The following is a 25,800-nucleotide window of genomic DNA, read 5'->3' on the forward strand; positions in this document are numbered from 1 at the left end:
CTTGTGTAATTTTGTAACGATATGTGTATGACATATGGAAAACAATAGCTCAATACAAGTATAGTGGCACTTTGTGTTTTCATTTACAACTATACCACTTATTGTACTAAAATGAAACAAAACAGGAAATCAATATTTTTTATCTGCAAAACATATTATACCACTTGCAAATCATGTCCGCTGATATGTGTAGTGTAAAATGAGGAAGACTTCAGGTCATTAGAGTGTTAAAGTAATTATTTTAATGAGCTTCACCATTTATAACAGGATAAGGGAATTACAGATTTGCTTTCCCTAACCTAAGCCAATAAATTACTTGTTAAAAGGGGTCACTTTTTCTTTAATGGAGTTTAGAATAAATAAAAATGGTGGTACACCCAACACATTTGTCTGGATAGTTTCCTGATGGTTTTGCTTTAATATTTGTATGATTGACCCAGTCATGTGCTGTACGACCTCTCACACCAAGGCACATGAAATACAGAAAACACATTCTCTGCACACACTCAACTCGTGTCCGGCTTATGAAAAAATAAAATCTAATTACATATAAAGGTATCTTTGTATTTTACTAGGCACTATTACCTATAAAACATTTTAGTAGGGGCTTAGTTGCTTTATGGGGTTTTTTTTTGTCAACAAATCGCACTTTATATTTTATTGGAGAAGCTTAATTTACTGCCTAGATGCAGACAACATACATTTTTGCCAATTTATATACTGCCTTTGAAGTCATCATGTTCTTTGTGCAATTTGTTTAATTTTTTAATTATGCATACATTCCAATGCAGAAAGTGATTAGCTTAGCTCAATCAAATCTTTGTAAGCATTGTCTGCAATCTTTTCATTTCTTCTGTCACATTCCCATTTGGAGAACACATATCAAGAGCAGATGGATTGAAAAAGCTTACCCAAAATAGATGGGCTTTCACGTGTTCTGCATCACATATGATGTACACTGAAGTTACCTGAAAAGGGTTCCGCTGTGTAATAAATGGCTACAGAAATACACTTAACTACAGTTCAGTCCACCAGCCATTATTGTAGACCCATACGGCATCAGTGTTCTCTTATGAAAAGTTGAAGACCTCTTGTTGACTGGATTCTGTAGCTTCTGTGCAAGGTTTCAAAGTTCTAGATGAGGTTTGCTTTGATTTAGCATTCCTTTTTATACAAAGGGGCTAATAATTAGTCCTGTAAGTAAGAAACTCCTTCATCTTACCAGGAATTGGCAGTGCAAGGACCTGATAAGTGGGTAGAAAACAACGCAGTGCATTGCGACACAAATGTCGAAGTGACGACAGAACTCGAGGAGCTGTCCAGAACTGAACCTGTCCGTCTCGGTTTCTAAAATATAGAGAAGGATAAGTTAGTACTGTCACTGTAAATAATACCATCGCTAAATCTGCTTTCATGACACCAGGCGCCTCTATGTCCGTCACAGCACATTTGTATGAGGCACACAATGGCAGCAGAAGTTTGTCGCAACTGAAAGAAAGTATGACGTAGGAGCACACTCGTTACACTTTCATGCAGTATATAGCTTTAGATTTTTCCTTAAAATGGAAAACCTAGAACACTTTAAAAGGAGGGGTCTTTTCATGTACCCAATGATTTAGGATGGCAAAAATAAGGAGTTTTGTAAGCGAGACCCTATTATCTTCCATATTACAGGCAAAATAATTCAGATGTGATTGCTCCTATGTGAGATTTTATTTAATTTACCATAGCGGAGGCTCAACTACAGATAGAAAAAAATACTACATTTGACAGACTTTGAATTATGTTTTATTCTTATAGTGATAAGAATCTACTGTGCTGCAAAACCAGACATACATAGTGAAACTGTAGGTGACAGATGGGTCCTGCTGGCTAGAATAAATATATAAAAAAAATTGGTACTTGTGTATTTTGGCGGCGCCCACGATGAGGATCGCGTCCATCGTGTGTGAAAAATCGGGTCCATCGCGTCGCGTGCATTAACATGGCACACGACGCGACCGACGCGATGGACGTGATTTCTCCATAGGCTTCAATGTTAAAATATTTTAGCATTGAAATCGTGTCGGTCGCGTCGGTCTTGTGCCATTATAATGGCACAAGATAAGATGGAGTTGATAAAGTCCATTTTACATGGAATAAAATGGGAAATGGGCCAATATGGCCCATTTTTCATTGTATATGTCCCCGTCATGTCCAAATATAACTGCCCCCCCATTGTGAGCGGCACCCCAGTATTGACGTCAACCCGAAGCGTGGCGAGCGCAGCGGTGCGCGTCCTCTGACCTTTTCATACCCCTACTATCCACGTCGGCGTGGAGTTGAGAATAGAATAGTGTGGCGAGCGCAGCGAGCCACCGAGCCCGAAGCGTGGCGAGCCCCGCGGACACCTGTGAAGCCCGTGTGGGGACGCGGATACCTGTGAAGGTATCCGCGGGGCTCGCCACACTATTCTATTCTCAACTCCACGCCGACGTGGATAGTAGGGGTATGAAAAGGTCGTAGGACGCGTACCGCCGCCCCTCGCGGGTTCGCTTCGGGTTGGCGTCAATACTGGGGTGCCGCTGACAATGGGGGCCATTTATATTTGGACATGACGGGGCCATATACAATGAGAAATGGGCCATATTGGCCCATTTCCCATTGTTTTCTATGTTAGATGGACTTTATCAACTACATTTGATCTTGTGCCATTATAATGGCACAAGTCCGACGCGGCCGACAGTATTTCAATGTTAAAAATATTTTAACATTGAAGCCTATGGAGAAATCGTGTCGGTCGCGTCGTGTGCCTTAACTTTAAGGCACACGACGCGACGCGATGGACCCGATTTCTCCATCGGGTTCAATGTTAAAAATATTTTAACATTGAAGCCTATGGAGAAATCGCGTCCATCGCGTCGCGTCGTGTGCCTTAAAGTTAAGGCACACGATGCCCACGACGGGCGCCGCCAAAATACACAAGTACCAAAAAATTCCTCATTAAGCAATACTTAGGTTTCTACTGCTGGAAATGTTAACAGTGTAATACACAAAATGGTCAAACGAGATACTGTAATATATATATATATATATATATATATATATATATATATATATATATATATATATATATATATATATATATATATATATATATATATATATATATATATATATATATATATATATATATATATAATCAGGTAATGAGAAAAAGGTGATCGGTCAAATGGGCATAAAATAAATGAAAAACCAAGGCTGATTGTTGTGACCAGTTATGGCGCATAGTCCACAGCACTAGACAGAGAATATTTAAACATTCACATCAGTCCCTGCCCTAGTGGAGCTTGCAATCTATAGGGTAGATGTATTAAATCAGGCATGTCCAACGTTGGCCCTCCAGATGTTGTGAAACTACACATCCCAGCATGCTTTGCCACAGTTTTGCTATTAGAGAATGCTAAAACTATTGCAAAGCATGCTGGGATGTGTAGTTTCAAAACATCTGGAGGGCCAACGTTGGACATGCCTGTATTTAAACTTAACAAGAGCTAAACGTCCAGCCAATCACCTGCTAACTGACTTTTTTCTAACAAATGCCTGTAACATGGCAGTTAGCAGGTGATTGGCTGGACTTTTATCGCTCTTGATCACCCTTGCATTTATCTCTTGTTAAGTTTTAATACATCTGTCCCTACCAAATTAACATGGACACACATTCACACCAGGGTTAATTTTAATTATTTCTTGTTTGAGCCAATTCACCTACCAGTATATTTTTGGAATGACACACACACACACACACACACACACGCATGCAGTTACAATATACAAACTCCAGTGTTACAGCTGTAGTGGGAATTGAACCCAGTGCTTTAAGCCAGTAACGCTGACCACTACTCCATCCATGCAGCCATCCAGACATTTTTTTAAAAAACTTTTCTGATGAAATGTTAACTAGTGCAATACTAGCACTGCTGCATGTGATCACATGAATGATTGTTTTTGGTCTGCAAATGCCTCTGTAATGAATTGTGTGCCCCATACATCTACAGGTTATTTCTCAGATTGATTGACACCGTTAACCAGCGATTCAGAGAATCTGCAAAATACGGCATGTTGAAAATCTCCAACTATTTTTGGAGTTGAATGGGCAAGTAAAGGATTTCAAAACATTTTGGATTTTTCCCTGATCACCTGACCCATGTAACAGTAATTGTATTTTGTTTACAATATGGGCAAAACTGAGCGCGGCATTTATTTTCGGCTTTGTTTAAAAATATTTTACCTAGTGCTAGCATGGCAGCTTACAATTAACCCTTTCAGGTCCAACATCTAGTCAGGCTCAACAGCCCTAGCGCTAGTAGTAGATCCAATGGTGAGCCACTTTAAAATAAGAACATGAACATTGAACGACTGCAAAGGGTTAAGCCCTGCGTAGATAATCTATTCCAGTGGTGTCAAACTCAGCTGTTGTAGAACTACACTTCCCAGCATGACCTGCCACAGATTATATATAATGGATTGCTAAAATTGTGGCAGGGAATGCTGGGACATGTAGTTCCACAACAGCTGGAGGGCCAGGAGTTTGACACCACTGATCTATTCTGTATCTGGGGGGTGAGTCCCTTCACAATGGGATGCAAACTTAAATGTTTTGAACAAAACCTGACCAAACCCACAGTTTTATTTGCCACACACACAGATTTACAGTATATTATTGTTAGTGCTGATAGCCAGGCCTGCATGTATACCAGCCACCGAAGATCAGAGGGGCCCCGGGAATCAGGGCGATAAAATACGGAGCTGCAGCGCCTATTAGTACTTTTTAAAACTTCCAATGAAACAATGGTTCCATGTAATACATTTCTATATACACACCCCAACCCCAGGCACACAGGAACTCCAGTGTTAACTGGACTGGCTGGCCCCACATCTCAGATGCCTCAATCCTAGAGCCGGCCTTCCATGCTATCCTCTCCCCACTGCAGCTGAGCACCTCTCGTTGGTGTGTGGTCAGTGGAAGGAGCAGGATTTCTAGCAAGTGTGTGTGTGTGTGTGTGTGTGTGTGTGTGTGTATAAAGTACATGTGGAGATCTGTATTAGTCCTGTAAGGTTTATATCATCCCTATTTGTTTAGAAGGCACCACTGCATCTGTAGTGCTGGGCAATCCAAGTACAAGTAGTGTTATTGATAATATGGGGGTATGGTGAATAATACATGAACACAGGGCCATGCAGGAGTACACCAAGCCTCATATAAGATGTGCAGGGATACAAAGAGACAAATTACATAATAAGGAATGCCACATGCAGAAAGGAATGCCACATGCAGAATATCAGCAGGAGGAACAGGCAGAAGGTACAATGCCACAGTTTGGGAATACAAGGAGCATGCTCAATTTCACGCAGGTTTCCTCTGTATGATTAATTCTTGTAATACTAGAAAGGATGTTGTTTGACATGGTTTCTATAAATAGAAGGGGCTGTAAAAACTATATTTTATTTGCTGTCTGAATAATATATATATATATATATATATATATATATATATATATATATATATATATATATATATATATATATATATATATATATATATATATATATATATATATATATATATATATATATATATATAAACCCAAAGAAAATAAATCAGCTACGCAATATTTTGTGACAGAAATCACTCCAAAACGAAAACACAGACTTTGATAGGGTGTCATTCAACATGTGATGTAGATGTGCGATAAGGTCACAGAATTCTGATAAGTGGTCAGGTTTTTGAGGAATAGCACATCAAAGTTGTAATTTTTTTCACATAGAGAAAGCATTCTGTGGGGGAGCGCAAGCTTTTCCTTTTTCGGGTGTAAAATCTAAAAGCACATGCATAAAATATGCGGGTAAGAATATATTTTTGACCTTTTATAGAGTTAAACTTTTTTTTTTATTGTGCACTCATTGGCTTATTAAAAAATAATAACAAATCAATTGGTGGAATGCCAAGTAGTCAAAGTACTGTGATTTGTGTAATCCAAAGAGTCACCAGGCATCTATATTTCATTATATATCGAAACTGTGCAAAACCATTTCACTTATACAGTCACAATCAGGTTCTCACCCTGTTGCAAGAATTCCACCACGTGGATAAAAGGTACAGCAGAGACCGTTATTAACAGGGGCAGAAGACAGGGGCTCTTGTAATTCCAGGGACCATATCCGGAGAAACCTAGAAGAGAAATTGTGTTTTGACGGAGGACATTTCCAGCATCTCTCTCCTACTAGTCACATTGCAGATCACAAAGGAACTCAGGGGCAAATGTATTAAGCCTGGCGAAGTGATAAAGTGTCCAGTGCTAAAGTATAAAGGTTCCCATACATGTTGAGATTTTTTCTGTGCCGTGCGATTTTGGCACTTTTAGGGGATGCGATGTACTGTACTGTGCAGGTGCGATGCGATCTTAGCCCTTTTTTTTTTTTTAAGTTAATAGTCACCTAATGGACATCGCATTGCATGTACTTCAAAAGATGCGATGTAGAGCAAAAAGTACTGCCTACGCATACTTTTTGTGCTATACAATATTGTACCCGCGGGGACGTGCATTGCATCCCCGCAGGTACACGGTGCGATTCTAGCCAATGTGATGCATTTTGAACTTTAAAAGTTCAAAACGCATGCCAAAATCTCAGCGCGTATGGGCAACTTAAGCCAATCATCTCCTAACTGTCATTTTCAAACCCTGCCTGTAAGTTGACATTTAGGAGCCGATTGGCTGGTGCGTTATCACTGGACACTATCACTTAACCAGGTTTAATGAATCTGCCCCTGAATCATGATTAAAAATCCTGGAGAATTTATTGTTTTATGTGTTGCTCCAAAGTAGAAAATAAATAAGTGTTAAAAAGCAACCTGTATTGGGACATACCGATTTGTTCCATTTAATGGATCAAAAACAAAGTCATGGTTTTTATTTGCATCAATTATATAGGAGAAAACAATTCGTGATAGCTTTCCCTTTAACTATTGTCCATTGTGCCACAGGACCCTTCTAAATACATGCCTTCGCTTGCTCTTCTATTCAACCACCAGGTGTTACTAGAATATAGACGGTAAAAAGCTAAATGCCGCCCCTCCTCCCTGCAACTGTAATAAACACACTCCTTCCTCACCTGTCATCTGCCAAGCTAGCGAGGTGCAGGCCATCTGGTGAGAAGCAGACTGATCTCAGCGAGCTGAGCTGTGGCTCCAGATTACTGTGGTCCAGATCACGAGATAATGAAACATGACTGAGAGTAAAATACAGCAGTGATCAAAAGTCATTTTCATCTATTTTTACTGCACATGATACACCTTGATCTGTACAATTGTATCCCATCAGGGCAACTGTACTCAAAGCTTCTAATCACGTGAAAATCATCCTGTGCCGTTCAGCCATAAAGCAATACGGCCATTAATACATACCATAGATTTTATTATTCTGGATATTATAGAACAAAATTGAAAAGGATTAGAATAGCTCTCAGTAACTACTCACTTGATTTGTCGTATTTTCTCCCCAGTGTAAGGGTCCCACAAAATCAGAGTAGTGTCATAAGAGGCTGTGACTAACACAGCAGAATCCGGGGAGAAGTCACATGACACAACACTGTTCTGATGACCTTCCAGCTTCCGGATGAGCGTGTATGAGCGCATACTCCACAGCAGCACCTAGAACGTAATCAGAGGAAAGGCAATATACAGTATTATCTATAGCCAGACTGGAAGGGTTTATATTGGTTTATTATTTATCCCTTCACTGCGCTCTCCTACGGCTGTGTTCAGAAGGGACATTATTTCTACATCTGTATCTGAGGTTTTGCACCACAATTACATCACTTAAAAGGTGAAAACTTGGTTTTCATCCAGAATCCTATGGAGGTTAACAGTTTTACAAGCATTTACACAAAACCACCATACGTGCCTAGATGTACCCTTAGGGTTCATCTACATACATGTGCCAGATAAAGGGATAACACTAGGAGGCTGTGCATTGCATTTATACTTTGGTGTAACTGATACAATGGGGCAGGCTGACTTTAAAAATGTGGGATATAAAACTTATCATTCCATTCTCAATGGACTTTACAGGTGTTCATTAGGAAAACCAGTACAGGTTGCAAAATTATATATTCCAACCTGTACTGGTACCCAGGCGGTCCTCCTGAGCGACCCAGAATGCCTCTGAAGATGGATGCTGGGGTACCAGGTTAGTATGAAAAACTGTGCAGGGGGGGGGATAATAGGATATTCTGAAAACTGGGTTTTTCGGTTGGATATACGGATGAGGGAAATTCAAACTGTAACAACTTAGGTGTGAAATAGATTTTTTTATTAGTTACATTGGTTCCAATATGTGGCTACATTATAACGCTACCAATGATAAATAAGGTGCTACGAATTCTCAAGTGTGAAAATGTGCCAATTCTAGTCTAAGCATTTGGCTTGCGCACTACCATGATAAAAAGTTAGCAAACCATGCGATGCCCACTTTACATATCTGAGCATTGCTCAAGTGCACAGGTGTATCCAATCTCCTCACCATAGACCCCTCAAGCCACCTGTGTGGCACATAGTCTGTACCTTTCTCATGATATGGCCACTGTACTGCAGATGAGATCACAGCCTCAAGCTTAAACAGAACCATGACACTTTTTTGTAAAGACTTTAGGAGAGTTCCCAAATTGCCACCCTGAACGGCCCATGGATCCAAAAGCAGTCCAATGTAACAGTGATGAGGCACGCAAACTCATAAACCATCGCACACCTTGGTTCGTGCTTACACTCTGAGGGTCCCCGACTCATTGTGTGCATGCACAGCACCAAATAATTGCACTACTGCAAACATGGATCAGAGACCCTAAATCTGGTACAATTAGCAGGTTTCATAGAAAGTAGCATTTTCTCCTTAGTAAACCTTTACATTCAGCGGTGCAACACCTGTAGCTCAGGACCTTCTAGAACATGTGAAGTTAGAGATAGCCATTGTTGGGTTAACACGGATAGCATTAAACCAATCAACAGAGATTGATTGAGCCTATCAATGGTCGTCATTGTAGCAGTTTAGGGTAAGTGACATGCCAATCAAGAAGGTGGTGGAGCAGCCATAAGGTGGGTTGAAGTTCTGTTCCCTGCACCAAGGGGGAAAAAAATAAAATACCCCACAAGCCACCAACCATCGTAGCCCGATAACCACTGACTGGATCTCCACCTTTGATGGCAAACTCAACAACTATCAGTGGTCTATGTGAAGTTATTCAATCAAAAATGATGAGGAACGCTTTACAATGATTGCGGGTTAGGTGCAATGCCGCCTGGAGTCTTACCGAGTTCTCTCCTGCCGCAGAGCACAGCATGCTACAGTCTGGGGAGATGGAACAGCAGTAAACCCAATGGGTGTGTCCAGACAACACCTGCATCAGTTTACCTAGAAAATACATTTGCAAGAGTCAGGCAATACCTACTGAACTGCAGAGCCGAATTACAATATACTTAGCATATAACTACAGTAGGTCAGATTTGAGATCAGCCAGACAAAAACAAATGGCTGAAACCTAAATAAAACATCTTTCAACCAAATCATAGACATTTGTCACCTTGTGTATGTGAGTAACTACAGATATGTAAATACCAATTTAAAAATGAATTTAAAAAGGCTAAAATAAAAATAGGAGAAAATGTATGTGGCTGAGGAGGCTGAATGAAGGGGGCCTCTACCAGGATTAAGTGGCCACAGAACCATCTTATATCCTAAGCAGAGACAACGGCCTCAGCTGTGTCCATTCCAGTTCTCTGGCCTCAATGAAATACATGTTGCCATGTGCTCTTATCTATCTCCTTAAAAGCAAATGGGAAATTCCTTCAAATTGATCATTGAAAAAAACTTAACCAGCTGGAGCTCCAAGTGATTTGTTCAAACTGTGCACAACTGGACTAGAGAAAGAGTGAAGCCAGCGTGTATTGCCACACATTCACATTATGTAAGGGTTACATACAAAGGTAGGTATCATCTATGTGCATTGTACTCAGAACTGAGAGGTCTGAGGTCACAGTGGCTGAGTTGGTAAAGACCGTAAAAACAAGGATAAATTTCCATTTTCTACACAGTAAAGAATGTGGTTGGTTGGATTGTTGTGGTTTTAAATCTGCCATAATTACATTGACGGCCTGCTCCCTTTTGTGACATCAGAGGACTGGGACCACCCCCTTAATGCCCTGCCCAGTTCCTAGAAGGAACACTACTTTAGATATTTTCTCATCATATTTGTCCTCCATTGTAGTATAAAGGTGTGCGGCTATCAGCAGCTGGTAATGGGATTGTTAATCCCTACTAAACCAAGCAAGCAGAAAATACAGGAGATACCAGCGCCGGCTGAACAAATAAGTAGAATAGGGGATGATTTCTTCTATAAAATTTAATTTACCAAAAGAAGGTAAAACTAGGCAGGACAGTAATAAATTCGTAATATGGCAATGTGTCAGATAAAGGGCAGTATTCAATGTGGATAATTCGCCCTGTTTCACGTTGAATTTGTGCTATTTTCGCGTTGGAAGGTGATTTTTTGGGTCAGAAAGCGAATCACCCTATTCAACGTGCACTTCTCGCCGTCTTTCTAAGTGATTTTCGCTGTGTAGCAAATCACCATCTTTTCATGGTGAAGTGGAAAGTGAACTTTTAAAATAAAGTTGTTGTTTTACATTTGGTGTAAAAAATAAAAAAAAATCAGGAATTTTATTTTGAGGAGGGGCATGCTATTTTTATTCATGTGCTTATAGCACATGAATATATATTTAATAAAAATAAATATATATATATATATATATATATATATATATATATATATATATATATATATATATATATATATATTTATTATTTTTTTTTACACAGAGCAGCCAGCAGGGGGCCGGGAGCCGAGAGCCGCTCATTAGATATTCATATATTCAATGCACCCGATTACATATGCAGGATCGGGTGCAGTGAATACCTAAATAGGATTCGCTGCACGCCGTCAATATTCTCATTGAATACGGCTCAAACACTTTTAGCTCCGCTCGACATGGAAACTGGGATGCCCACAGAGACGTGTCAAGCATATTGCCACCTAGAAACCCTGTTTATGGACTGCTTTCCTTCTCCTGGACACTACTTTGACCATGGAATACTCTCCATTGGAATTATCCTTCTTCCACATGCATTAAGAGGAACTCCTTTGACCGCTGCATATCTGCTATCACCATTCTGGTATTACAGAGTTCTATTGGGACCCCCCTAAGAGCTACAATTGAGGATAGCACATACGCACTCATCATTGGGTACTCCTACATCACCTGCTAACTCCCCTTGCTACATACAAATTTAGTTATTATCATACAAATGTATTATTACCTTTATACATGTATCCCTATTGTTTAGACATTTACATTGTTCTACTCATTTGTTCAGCCAGCACTGGTATCTCCTGTATTTTGTTGTCCTACATTGTCCTTTATTGCTCTGCTACAAAATATCAGAGGTTTCCTTCAGAGGTTGATGCTATGCTTCCTCTATGAAGTCTAAAGCTAGCTAGAAAGAGCATAATGCATTGTAAGCACATTCTATAAGATATGGTCTAAAGCAGGGCTGGGCAACACCAGCCCTCCAGATGTTGATGAACTACACATCGCAGCATGCCTTGCATCAGTTTCAGCATGGCCACATAGCAAAACTAATGCAAAGCATCCTGGGATGTGAAGTTCATTAACATCTGGAGGGCCGGTGTTGCCCAGCCCTGGTCTAAAGAGTGACCAGTATCACATAGGAACTGCATTGTGCGTTACCGTGACTGGTGGCATTTATGAACTAAGTGGCGTGGCACCAGCATTCCAGGAGATAAAAGCATGAGCCAAAGCAACATACAAGAGATTTGCAAATGCTCAGTTGCGGCTGAGACATGCATTAAGCATGTTCAGTAGCTTGTAAGGAATTAGGTGTAAAACAAAACCTAAAATGTGTGGTATTCTACACCATAGTGTCGTTTCTCTGGAAGATTAGGTGTACAGTCTTTGTTGAAGTTGCACATGACAACTGGGCGTGTATTATCCTGAAAGCATGACTACGGATGCAGAACTATTTCAGCAATTCCCGCACCCTGACCTACAAACAATTACTATGCAGCTACAATAGGAATGTACTGTATACACTGGATTGTTTCATGTATCCTTCTAGCAGAGCCTCTCCTTATTCCAACACAGCCAGTGACAGACATGACAGTGGCCAATGACTACTAGATTACTGGGGGGCTAACAGTGCTTCTGCCTTTTACCACCAGCAGCTACAATGGTTATTTCTCTGCCTTATATATGGAGTGCTCCTCACACCACTTAGACGGTTAGATTATTCCATCATTTCCTTGCGTTTCATGTAATTGTATGCAGTCCGTGCCATGCTGCTGTGAATGAGCAATGTTGTGTTATGTGTCAGCACTTTATAAATAACGGATAATAAATAGTAGTGAGCAATGATACATAACCTACATGTGTAGAACAGATACAAGGAAAACTATTTTTCGGTTGTCCTACTTATTGCGCGCACATACACACGTGTGTTTGCTATGACTGATGTATAGAACACTGCTGCCACACATCCTGGCAGTACCAGAACTTGGTCAGACAACCCCACCCCATTAGGTCACGGTATATCAGCCATACAAGCACAAAGTGAAGTTGGGGAGAAACACCCAATAGAAAGTATTATTGGAAATGTGTTCATAAACACTATGATGCAGTCATAGGATATACTATGGTACTGTTTGCCAATTTAAAGTATGACTTTCAGTGAAGATATCAAGTTGTAGAGGACCTCTATTCAGATGGCTGTTTTGTTAAACAAGTAATATCCAAAAAGGTGACCAGCTCATTAATGTCTTTCCCCACACAACATTATTTTATAGGTGGACTACAAGTCCAAGGGGGCCCTTTATGCCCCGCATGCTGGGACTTGTGGTTCGCCAAGTCCCAGCATGTGGGGGAGGCCTGCTGGGACTTGTAGTTCACCTTTAAAAAGCAAAAAAAAAAAAAAAATACACCTTAACGCAGATCAGCCACGCGTCCACAGCACACGGATGCTAGGGACAGCCCCGGGCTTCAGCCCTGGAAGGGTGAAGCCTGAGGGACACCTCTTTATTGGGGGGGTCCCCACTCCCCCAGGTACCCCATCCACGGTGAGCATGATATGGCCAGGGGACCTTATGTAAAAAGTGTCCCCTGGCTGTGGCATGACACAGCAGGCTTTTGGAGACCGGTGCTGGTTCCAAAATACGGGGAACCCCCCCTCCCCAGTTTTTGTCCCCCGGACTTTTGGGACGGGCCAAAAGTTCGGCGCTGGTTTCAGAAATATGGGGTACCCCTACTCTTTTTGTCCCCCATATTTTTGGAACCAAGTCCGGCTCAATGAGCTATGCTCTGGAGAGGGGACCCCACATCATTTTTTTTTCTTTTTAAATAGAGGTATTAAAAACTCCTAGTGTAAGTGAATTCCAGATTATGTTTTAACAACTCGGTACTTGTTTCCTAGCACAGCGCCTGTCGGGTCCCGTCGCATACCTTAACTTGACCCGACCGACCCGATTTCCGGGCTTTAAATACGTTTTTAACGCACTTTGAAAATCTGTCGCATCGCATGCCATTAGAAAGGCCCCCAGTAATTAGAAATGGCATGCGATGCAATGCGACGGACCCGATTTTTACATTGGGCCCAATGTTAAATGCCCCCCAGACCCGATTTTTAATTGTAAACCCACCCTGATGGTTAATTATGTCAAATGCCCCCATTGTTAACGCAATGCCAAGATCAACGTCAACCCAAAGCGTGGCGAGCGCAGCGAGCCCACAAGGGGCGGTGGTACGCGTCCTCCAACCTTTTCATACCCCCACTATCCACGTCGGCGTGGAGTTGATTTTATATAGTGTGGCGAGCGCAGCGAGCCACCGAGCCCGAAGCGTGGCGAGCCCCACGAGGGGACGCGTAATACGTCTGAAGTAATGCGCGTCTGCTCGCCACGCTTCGGGCTCAGTGGCTCGCTGCGCTCACCACACTATATAAAATCAAGTCCACGCCGACGTGGATAGTGGGGGTATGAAAAGGTCGGCGGACGCGTACCGCCGCCCCTCGCGGGCTCGCTACGCTTCGGGTTGACGTTGATCGTGGCGTTGGGGGGGCATACAATCAAAAATGGGGTCTTGGGGGCATTTAACATTGGGGCCAATGTAAAAATCGGGTCGGTCGTATCGCATGTGATGGACCTGATTTTTGCGACCCGATTTCATACAATTAAAATCGGTGGCACCCTGCTAGGAAACAAGTACCAACTACTCTACTGCATTAGAGCCTAGGCAAGACAAAGCTCCACTGTGACACCACTAAGGTCACACTAACAGCATAACCTTCCTATATAAAATCTGCAATATTGCAATTAAGCATGCAAATAATATAGGTAATAGAGGCAGCAGATGATCTTCCAATGCTTGTGTACAGCTCACTTTGGCTGCATTTAAAAAGAACCTAAAAAACGAGCGAGAGAGAGTGATGCAGCTACATTGTAGAGCATGCTTTCAAAGCTACAAATTTACTATCCAGTTGTAACAATGAATGTGGGAAGTATCTACACTTGGTCTATAGGATTACCATCATTAGCGACCAGCGTAGATAAGAAACAGCAACAGCCATTGTACACTGGGAAGAAATTAAAGGGAAAAATATGTTCTATGTCCAGTGTTCCATAAAGTTTCAGCAATCTCCTCCTGTAAAAATGGTTATAATAGATTTGTGATGCTTACCATCTTTTTTCAAGTCCCAGACACGTAAGGTCTTATCCCGGGATGCGGTTACGAGAATCAGGCTGCCATTTGTGGTGAAGCTCAAGTCTCTGACAACATCCTGGTGTCCAGACAAGTTGAAAAGCAGACGACCTGAGGACGCAGATACAGCTACATTAGAGTGTGTGATATAGATATATATATTTTATTTATTTTTTATTGAATTGGGGAACGAATTGGGGAAATTTCCCATTCTGTTGATGCCCGGGTCAGGTGGTCAGCAAAGTTCAACATGTTTACCCGCTCATGTCAGACCATAAAATGACTGGAATCGGCAAGCTGAGGATCAGAGACCATGCTTGGAGCGGCCCCGAAGACGTATGGCCCACATTAGTCTCCATGAAGGTGGTAATACTGTAAAATGTTTAATTAATCAACACATACAGGCACTGAGCATTACAGTTTGTGTTGAGCTGTCTGACATTTTACATACCTATACTCTGGGCATATACAGCAATAAAATGCAGGGACTGCTACTCACAGCTCAAATTAGTACTGTTGAAAATGTCTTAGCCCATAACAGGACACAGAGAGAATAAGGTATATTACCTGTTTGTACGTCCCAAACTTTGACATGTCCATTACTTAGCCCCGTTGCCAAAAGGAGCAGTGTGCTACCAGATGCGGCTTCTTGTTGCCTGAAATGTGGCCACAACTTCCATCCAACTGGTGAAGGGGAGGAGCCAAAGGCCAGGCCCCATACTATCTGTCCACAGTCCAGCACTTTCTCTTTCAGGCTTCCTTTCCTTTTGACTTCTGAGCCCTTATAGCACTGACTTTTGGGTCTATAGGATGATGGTCTCCTGCTTTTGAGAAGAACAATTAGTTTACTGGGTGTTTTTTGCTTTACAACGTGTATGTGTGTGATATAAGGTCAACATACACAAGGTCCACAGGACAGGGACAAACGGTTGACATATAAAAAGGTCAACAAAAGTTTTTCACTTTTTTGGGTGTAAAATGCCGACACCTGAGCATGTGGACCACCAATTAGTGTACAGCCTCACCTCACCATGCTTCTGGTCCTTACAATTTCCAATCGGGGTTCCACATGTATGTTCTAGACCTACCTTCCGGATCCTGTGTAAGTATGACATTGCAGTATTAACAGTAACATATGTATAGCATTAATTGTCCAAACCAAACACTTACAACTGTTCATCTTCCAGGGGCCATGGAATGAGCTTAACGATGCCATGTCCTTGAGACCAGGCAAACCAGGAGCCATCAGGCGAGAATGCAACGCTCCAAGTCTCGCAGCTGGACTTCCAGTCATACAAAGGTTCTCTGCCTGGACGTAGCTCTGCAAGCAGGACAGGGGTATCTGAAAACAGAAACAACCATAAGTGCACAACACAAAAAGGAATGGGGAAAAAAAAAAATTGCAACCACAGAGATTTTCAAAATGGGCAATTGCTAAAAAAAAAAAAAAAAAAAAACCCACCACAATAAAATAAAAATATATATTTTTAAATCACTTCTATTAATGTGGGAACCTGTAATAAAATACCCATTTATAACCTATTTCTGTCACACGCATAGTAAGGCAAATAAAAGTAAGCTTTACGTATGGTAATATCTGGAAATGCATGCAGCTGCACATTTAAGCATGGCTCCATCAGTGAACTGAAGTTCTACAGACAGTATTGCAGCTATCCACATCCATGATCACGTTGACATTTTCTGCAGCTACATACACAGCTGTATTTATACAAAGTTTCAGTTTGGAGACACCCCACCCTCACCTGCAGTGCAAAATGGTTTTGTCCATTTGAGAAAGATTTTGCATTTGCAAACAATTTTGAATCAGGCCTATTAATTGTAAAATAATTCTACTTAGCATTGCCATCACTTCAATGAGCCGTACACCACTTCCATTATTAGCTTTGGAAACTAAATATTATCAATTCCCCCAGCAAATTTTACCAGACACAAACGAATTGTAAAAACATACATGTGAAAGACATATCACAAGTAAGAGAAACTAAACCAGTTACATTGTTTCCTTTCAATGACTTGAGGACAATTATTAGCAGAACATCTCTGGTTTGTAACGTTCTATTCTTTCAATCATTCAGCTAAGATAACTAGAAAGGTGCATATATACACCCTTGGCCAGCGATATTTGTCGCTAGTAACGGCTTTTCATAGCAGTACCCTATGGAAAGACATTCAGTCTGCGAATACTACCAGCAGATGAATGGTGTCCGCTGGCGATGGTGTGGGAGAAGGAACATCACAGCAACTTTTTGATATACAACTTTGGAACAGGGACATCTTCAGGAGAACCTTTCTGGAATTTCATGAACACTTAGAGACGTATTTTATCTATATTAATTTTCTATTTATTTTTCACAGCACCACTAGATTATACTAAGACCCACCCCTTTCTGTTTGCATAGTATTGTTTTAGATGTGGTCACATCTTTTGGGGTTTTCAGTTATTTAGGGCTGCATTGTGGCTATAGAAATTAATACTAACACTGTCCTCACCTATGTATGGGCCTTTAGTTGTGAGATCCCACTAGTCCAGGCATGTCCAAACTATGGCCCTCCAGCTGTTGTGAAACTACACATCCCAGCATGCCTTGCAATAAAGAAAGCAAGAAAAGTAGAAGTAGCGCTAATGACAACCAATCTAATGAATAATTAGCCTAATGAACCCAGCTGCTAACCAATAGCTGCTTGCAATAGTTTTAGCATTTCCCAATAGCAATACTGTAGCAAGGGATGATGGGACTTGTAGTTTCACAACAGCTGGAGGGCCATAGTTTGGACATGCCTGAACTAGTCAGAAGACTGACTAAAAGTCTACATAAGTTAACAAAAGCTTATGACTGGTATAACAAGTTTGACAACATAATATCTTTACAAATGTTTGAGACCTCACAATCCCTTCCGTATGCATTACAGTAACCTGCCAGGTAGCCACATGCACCGAAAAGAAAAAAAACACTGTACAGTAAGTAACCATCATGCCAGTTTTCATGCATTTTTATTTGCCAACACATACGCTCATGGGGGAGCAGAAAGAATAAAACATGTATTATAGTCGTCGTGTCATTGATTAGATAAGGAAAACGCATTGAACTACGGTCCTTTTGAAAAAAAAAAAAAAAAAAAAAATTGGTTTATTTTTTTTACGGTTTGTGGATAATATTCAGGATAATTTAGGTATGACAAGAGAATCATATAATCACTTACAGATGGAGCCCGCCTCGTTTAGCGGGGGTCTGGCGGTCAGATCGCCAGAAGGGGACTGACATGCGCTTGCGCGTCCCCTTCCAACAGAGCTGACCGTCAGTCGCACACTCCTCACTTCAGGTAGACTGGCAGAGTTTCCGCCCCCCCGCCTCCTTAAAACTGGGAAGCGCGGGCTTGTGAGATGCTCACGCGTCCTAGTCAGATGGCGCGACTCTCCACCAGCGGGGACATTTTGGCGAACCCCTGCACTGAACGAAAGGCTCTCCATCTGTATATTGGAATGCATTTAAATTGGAAGTAGAAGCAGTATTGTCAGATTAGGAGCCAATGTAACATGTGCAGAGAGTAAGATTTGGGTGGGGTGTGTTCAAACTGAAATCTAAATAGCAGTGTAAAAATAAAGTAGCCAGTATTTACCCTGCACAGAAACAAAATAACCCCCCAAATCTTAGAAAAAAATGTAAACAATGGGTCAGAATTACAGGAGGCTGGAGATGGATTAGACAGATCGCTTCTTAAAACACGGGGGAATCTGCATTCTCTTGCTAAGCGATCTGACTACTGAATGATCTAGACCAGCGATAGCAACACGCGGTCCTTGCATCGCCATGTGGCATACAAACTGAGCGATTTGTGCTCAATTTCTAAGCGATTTACCAAGATCACTTAGAAATTAAGCAGTGATATCCCCCGTGTCTATGCCCCGCAAGTGTACGACTTCGCAGTTCCAGAGGAAGTGTTGAAATGCAAAGCCCAGGATAACTAGGAGTCAAAAACATTGACCAAACTGTAGAGGTGGGGTGGAGCTCCCAGTTATTACCTACTCATGGGCAGCCACCTTTAGATGGTGCCTATATCAATGCCACTTTTCCAACCTTCTGTTGGAAGAGTTGTTTGCGCCTTATGCGCCTGCTTCACCTTACCTTGCTTCATTTAAAGCACTCTATCCTACCTTAGGTGATCAAAACAACTTATTGGGAGTATTCAATGTGGGCGGTGAGGGGGGTTTGTACGGAGAGGGGGGGGGGGGGGGAGTATTCAATGTGGGCGGTGAGGGGGGTTTGTACGGAGAGGACCGCTGCCAAAGACCGAAACAAAAACTTCCAAAACAGTAGGAATATGTAAATTGGAACCATCAATTCTTCTATATTTTGTTAGGCGCTTTGTCTTAAGTGATATTGAATTGGGACTTAAATTCCATTAAAAAGGGAAAAATATCTTAATTTCCTACCGGTCAACACTTCGCATAAAGTTATGAAGGTGCACGAGAACACTATTTGGACCCTTCTAAGGCATCTTAGAAAAGTCATAAGAGGAGACAGAAAAGCAACGGACAGAATGGTAGGATACCAACCAGGAGAGGGCAGTATCTCACAGACCAAGGGAGTGAAGGAATTGCACGAGGAGAGGGTGGTCCAGAGAGTTAAAAGCAGCAGTAAGGTCAAGAAGAATAAGCAAAGAGTAGTTACCCTTAAGGTGCCCATACACTAGTAAGATTTATCTTCAGATCTGGCTGGTTGGAACAAAAACATTCTTATGGATGAGTGACAGTTTGTCAGTTTTCCAGCATTTCCAAGCAAATGGTCAACTGTCATTTGCTCTCATCCATAACCGTTCTTGTAGTGGAGTTAAGATGACGGAAGACAGACTGAAAAGGGTCAAGTAGGTAGTGGGAGAAGAAAAAGGCAGGTAGTGGGAGAAGCAGTTCCACCCGGCAATTTTATGAAATAATCAGGTCCTTTTTCTGTGCGAAAGGGTCAATCCTGATCTTAAACTCCGGGTCAAATGACCAGGGTCAGAGAACCGGAGTTTAAGGTCTGCGTTGACCCTTTCACACAGGAGAAAAACCTGTGTAATACAGCAAATTACTGGGTCTAAGTTTTAGATCCGGAGATTAGCTCTCCTGTGTGAAAGGGGTCTGACAGCGGACGGGCAAATAACCTGGCGCTTCAAATTCTGGGTAATTGGAAAGTTATTTGTCCGTCGCTGTCTGAAGGCGGTATTACTCTCCAATTATCTGGGCAATCCACTTATACTAGACACCGAGAGAAGCGTTTAACTTATGCCTAACTGTTAATGGACTGTGTGGGTCTGCCAGAGAATGCATGTACTTGCACTAAATTAACAGGAACAGGTCAGTGTTATTGGGGAAGGCGGAGGTTGGATGATTAGGATGGCTTACATTAAAAATTGGCTACACCACTGAAGAAGGGAGATATAGGATGTGTAGCTAGCTGCTCTTAATAGCTTTTCCATATATATTCCGCTTTATGAAAAGTAAAAACAATGTCACTAGCTGCTGCTCTCCTTGTGGAGTGGGACCTGGCATGTAAGGTGAACACTGATTTGCACGATTTCTGAGATGACCTGGTTAGACTGTGTGCTTTACAGGGTGAATGGAATTTGTCCCTGGATCTCTCGGTGAGTTGGCCGTAGATCAGTCCTTCCACTTCCTGTTTGAGTGGGTGAATGGAATGTACGGTTTAATCTGACTGTGTAAAATACTGTAGGAGTTGCTGGGATATTTATAGATGTTCAGTTTCTTTAGATGTCTGGAATGTGCTTACTCAACCCCACTCAGTGTAAAATGATTGTCCACTGTTTGGCTCTCATAGGGGTAGTTTGTAGATCTGACCACCATAACTACCTTTAAATGGCCTTTCATTAAGGACACTTTGTAACTATGTCACAGAAAAACACAAACAAACGATACACCTACGTATAGTCAAACAGAGAAGTTAATACTCTTTCCATAGATACCAGATTAACTGTATAAAGAATCACAGTTCACTTTTTGTAAATGCTTTGAAAAAAAAAAAAACTTTCCCAGATTTGCCAGACTCAAATGTGATTTTGTATAAAAAAAAAGTATTTAGTTCTAATAACCAACATAACATGTTAGAAACTGCATTTCACATTCCTGATGTCAAACCATTTAAACTACTGGGCGTGCCCAATGCCAGAAGAATTGACTATCACAACACATAAATAGGAGACAGGTGATTAGGTACAAGGAGGAGCGCTAAAACAATTCACTACTACAGGTTGAGTATCCCTTATCCAAAATGTTTGGGACCAGGAGAGTTTTGGATAACGGATTATTCCGGATTTCAGAATATTTTTATATTAAAATGACGTATTTTGACATATGAAGCATTTATTCTGCATAAACACATCAACCACACATACACACACGTATATTTTATTTGTGCATAAAACGGTTTCAAAAACATGATATGTGTACGAAACATGAAAATGTGTGTACGAACTCATGCATGGAGTTACAAATGTCCCCAGTAAGTTTTTAGCAAAAAAAAAAAATATTTTTTTTTTTACTTTCTAGAATGTGTGGTTTTCAGAATAATTTGGAGAAGGGATACTCAACCAGTACTATTGTCTACTCCACCCCTGGACCCAGGGGGGTCCTGCCTATTTTGTTAATGTGCCCATACACTAGTCCGAATTGGCACAAGCCGCACCTGATTCCCCTTGAACTCCTTCGGCAGCTCCCAGGAGGGCATCTATACGATTTGGCACTTGATGTGGATTTTTTTTTTTAACATTAGATAAAAATTGCATGCAATTTATCGCATGTAAAAGGACTCCTGCAGAGCTGGCAGGGGAGTGCAAGGGAATTCAGATGTGATAGATCTTGGGGAATTCAGATGTGATAGATCTTGGGTGTTAAAAAGCACCTGCAACAAGCCACTGATGGCTCAGATTCCTCTTATGTGCTGCATGTAGGATCTCAGGCTCCGATCCGATGCGCATATCGGATCAGATCTGATGTTAAAAACCTCCAATTTGACCAGTTTGCATCCGATATATTGGGCCAAACCTTCAAAATCAGATGAACAGGCCAAATTGCACCATTGTATGGTATAAGCACTTTAGTCCTGGGCCCCACAATTTTTGATGGCAGCCCTGTCAATGATGCCAGCTTTATTTTAATTTATGTCAGTCTAGTCCCCTATCCTCTTTTAAGGAACAAACTGAATGTGTATGCCTGGCTGGTATGTGGCCAATCTGTAATGAAATTTGGGTACTTGTTTCCAAGCACGGCCACACAGATTTCCATCGGGGTGGTCGTGACGGAAAAATCGCGTTGGTCGCATGCGATGCGACCGACCCGATTTTTTTATTGAATCAAATGTGAATAGGGTCCCTGGGACCCGATTTTACATTGGATTCAATGTAAAATATTCTCTAGACCCCCAATTTTACAACGTAAACCCCACCCCATGATTGACGCCAACCCGAAGCGTGGCGAGCGCAGCGAGCCCGCGAGGGTCGGTGGTGCGCGTCCTCCGACTTTTTCATTCCCCTACTATCCACGTCGGCGTGGAGTTGAGAATATAAAGTGTGGCGAGCGCAGCGAGCCCGAAGCGTGGCGAGCCCCGCGAGGGGACGCGTATAACTTAGGTATACGCATCCGCTCGCCTCGCTGCGCTCGCCACACTTTATATTCTCAACTCCACGCCGACGTGGATAGTAGGGGAATGAAAAGGTCGGAGGACGCGCACCGCCGCCGCTCGCCACGCTTCGGGTTCACGTTAATTGTGGGGTGACGACGGGGACATATATAATGTGAAATGGGTCATATTGGCCCATTTCACATTTTTTACTATGCGAGATGGACTTAATCAAGTCCATCTCATCTTGTGCCATTATAATGGCACAAGACCGACGCGATGCTCCCGATTTCAATGTTAAAAAATATTTTAACATTGAAGCCTATGGGAAAATCGCGGGCATCGCGTCGGAGCCAATGTTAATGGTCGCGACCGACGCGATGCCCGCGATTTTCCCTTTGCCGGCAAAATGGACCTGATTTTAAAGGAAATCGGGTCCATCGCGGGCATCGTGTACCTTAACTTAAATGTACACGATGCCCGCGATTGTGGCAGTTCTAGGAAACAAGTACCGAAATTTGTAATAATTTATCACAATGTGATGTGCGATCTGTCAGTTTACATACCCCTAGATAGCCCAGCCATCATAACATCACCCCATTTTAGGTCTCCTGGGACTTGCGATTTATTTCATGATTGTATGCACATCAAATGAGGGGAAAGCGCTTCAGATGCGATTTATCGACCAGGGATCTTCAAGGGAAAGCGGACCAAGATTTCGAATCGCACTTAATCACCCTAGTGTATGAGCACCGTAACTCTAGGCAATAGGATTGTCTTGTTTTATTGCAATACTGTACCACTTATTTGTGACTTTACTAGAATTATGCAAAAATCCTTGGTTAGATGGTGGAATCTTTTGACCTTGCATTGTATTTTGTTGCACGAGACAATGCTTACACTGGTAAATTAATTATATGTTCCAACTACGCTACCCATTCCTTATCAGTGTGCCACCCCGTAAAATCCAGTTACGATACTAGGAATTTGTTACGGATGATGGAAAAATGTTGCTTGATGAGCTTCCGAGAACATATTCAGTTGTTTCCATTGACTAATTAACATGGAAGATAGATATAACATTAAAATGCATACAGTCGCCACAGGTTACATTTCCCAATAGATTTTGACATGGATAATGTTCTGAGGTAGTTTAGTTATGCTTGTCCAGGGTCCCATGTTCTAAACTTGAGCTGTTGATTTCCCCACTAAGTAGACATCTGTATGTGGACACGACTACATACTGTTCAGCTTTGCGGAGCATTAAGTTTGGCTTGAGACATGCTATCAGCATAGAGTGATTTAATAAAATAACTTTATCATGTGTATACATAATAAATAAACACAGAACAACAAAAGTAACCATGGATTATTAGAAGGTAGTTTCATAACGGTCAGATATTATGCAAATCACTAAAACACATTAAGCGTTAGACACACACACACAAAATCAATTTATCACAGTCTGCTGATTATTTTTAATAAAACACACTAGAAACATTATTACCCAACTCCAGTTACCTACCACTAGTATGAAAACTTAAGGACTGCGGGAGGTAGACAAAACAATCAAAAGGAAGAAAATGCGGAGAGCATACAAACTCCAGGTAAAGGTGTGAGATATATTAGGTTGACAGCATAAAAGTCAACCCTAAAAACACAGAAAGGAACAATTTTGTCATGGAAATGGCCGACGCAAGTTGGGGGTTTTTGGGTCAATTTGAGCACTCGGACACCAAATTAGCTTACCGCAGATAAAGACAGACAGTAGGGTATATAGTCATTAGGTCAAAATGCATTGGGTCAACCACTAAAGGTCGACATGGCTAAGGCCAACTTTTTTGGGGGCACATTTCATGCCCTACCATCCACTAAGACTTGGAGCACAGCATGGAGAGCGCAGCAGTACACTTTGTACACATGAAAAACTCATGTCGACTTGACCTAGCCATTGTCAACCTAATGCTTGTGTTGACCTTCCAACCTATTTCATGTGTCGACCTAAGCCATGTCAACCTTCTGTGTTGTCGACCCAATGCATGTCAACCTATGTGTCAACCCAATGACCAAAGTATGAAATTTTTTATTTTTTTTTTATTATTATTATTATTATTATTATTATTATTATTATTATTATTATTATTATTATTATTTATTTATTTTTTATAAAACCTCATGTTAACCATATGCATGTCAACCTCTCATCTAGATACCCAGGTGAAGAGTGATAATCAAATCATGGCCAAGTTTTGTGCCACTCACATACATAATTATTATTATTAACAGTACATGACAATGCTCGAAAAAAATATTTGTTGTGATCAAGATAAATGGATGGATAAATATCAGCTACTCACCATTAACATCTGGTTGTGCCAGGGTGTTAATGTCCATCTGCAATGACAGGCAATGAGGCAGCAACTGTGAGATGCATACAAGAATGCACTGGTAAAACAATGCTGTGGGAAGTGCTTCTTACCTAAGGGGAGTATATGGAGCGAAGCACACAGGCCAGGGCTCCAGCAGAGAGGTGCAGAAAGCAGGTGACAGGTGGGGTTGGAGGTCAGCAGCACAGATCAGGGTGCAGGGGGCAGCAGCTGGATGCTTACTGAATATGTGGGGTCTTTATCTTCTCCATGCCTGAGGGGTATATGGGGCAGAGCTGCGTGCAGGAATGAGGAGTAAGGTAATGATGTTCCTGTGCTGGGTGACTCATATTGCAGTGTGTGGGTGGGATGCAGGAGCAAGCTCAGGGCTCTGGGGAGCTGAGTGCAGGGAGCCGTGGCCGGACCCCGTTGGCTTAGTGACAGCAGCGCACCATGGGGTCTGGGTAGGGAAGGAGACCCGTGGAGGAGCACAGCTACCGCCGTGCTGTAGAAGAGTCCAAAGAACCACAGAAAGAATAGTAGATGCTAGATGCTTCCGGTCATATGACCAGGAACATTATTACCATAGAGAACAGCTGCACGGTCGCCACCTGGCGTTTGATGAGCACACGGCATGCGGACCTGCGCACTGCTCGCCTTCTATGGTCTCCACAAATACAATGAAGATTTGTCAGATGATGATCGTATAACAGGAATGGCAAAGCTGTTATGCCTGGTACACACCAGGACGATCCTGCTTGTGAGGCACACAAAAATCGACGGCACAGAAAAAGTCCCTGATGTGATTGTGACCCGCACCCACTACAATGGTCGACCTAACTACCCGCAGGGCCGCGCATCGGATCGGGATCGCATCAAAAGGGCAGCGAAATGGCCCAAAACACGGCCGATTTACATACAATCGGTGGAGATTGTATCTAAA

General features: G+C 41.8%; 1 protein-coding gene across 4 annotated transcripts; it reads right to left on the reverse strand.

Annotated features, from left to right (window-relative positions):
* Nucleotides 1–219: 219 nt before the first annotated feature.
* Nucleotides 220–25,434, reverse strand: WSB2 (WD repeat and SOCS box containing 2). 4 transcript variants are annotated; one of them, XM_083151473.1, is made up of 10 exons: nucleotides 24,971–25,434; nucleotides 24,849–24,885; nucleotides 16,028–16,199; nucleotides 15,425–15,681; nucleotides 14,837–14,968; nucleotides 9,346–9,446; nucleotides 7,518–7,690; nucleotides 7,153–7,236; nucleotides 6,104–6,211; nucleotides 220–1,347 (listed from the first exon to the last, which is right to left on the reverse strand). In XM_083151473.1, the coding sequence occupies exons 2-10, from the start codon at nucleotides 24,883–24,885 to the stop codon at nucleotides 1,182–1,184; spliced, it is 1,230 nt and encodes a 409-aa protein (XP_083007599.1). In that variant the 5' UTR covers nucleotides 24,971–25,434; the 3' UTR covers nucleotides 220–1,181. The 4 variants fall into 4 exon arrangements, with proteins under 4 accessions (XP_083007599.1, XP_083007597.1, XP_083007598.1 ...); XM_083151471.1 differs by having other exon boundaries at nucleotides 7,153–7,269; nucleotides 15,425–15,678; nucleotides 24,971–25,433; XM_083151472.1 differs by having other exon boundaries at nucleotides 7,153–7,269; nucleotides 24,855–24,885; nucleotides 24,971–25,432.
* Between the last annotated feature and the right edge of the window lie 366 nt (nucleotides 25,435–25,800).

Source organism: Crinia signifera, chromosome 1 (genome assembly GCF_055691185.1).
Source record: "Crinia signifera chromosome 1, ASM5569118v1, whole genome shotgun sequence".
Classification (NCBI taxonomy): Eukaryota; Metazoa; Chordata; class Amphibia; order Anura; family Myobatrachidae; genus Crinia; species Crinia signifera.

Excerpts from the sequence above, each read along its gene's own strand:
- WSB2 (XM_083151470.1), bottom strand. The coding sequence starts at position 24,885 with ATGGACATTAACACCCTGGCACAACCAGATGTTAATG. Across the intron at positions 9,447-14,836 it reads CTGGGACTTGAAAAAAGATG|GTAAACTGATGCAGGTGTTG; the intron begins GTAAGCATCACA and ends TGTATTTTCTAG. Across the intron at positions 7,691-9,345 it reads CTGCGGCAGGAGAGAACTCG|GTGCTGCTGTGGAGTATGCG; the intron begins GTAAGACTCCAG and ends ATTACGTTCTAG.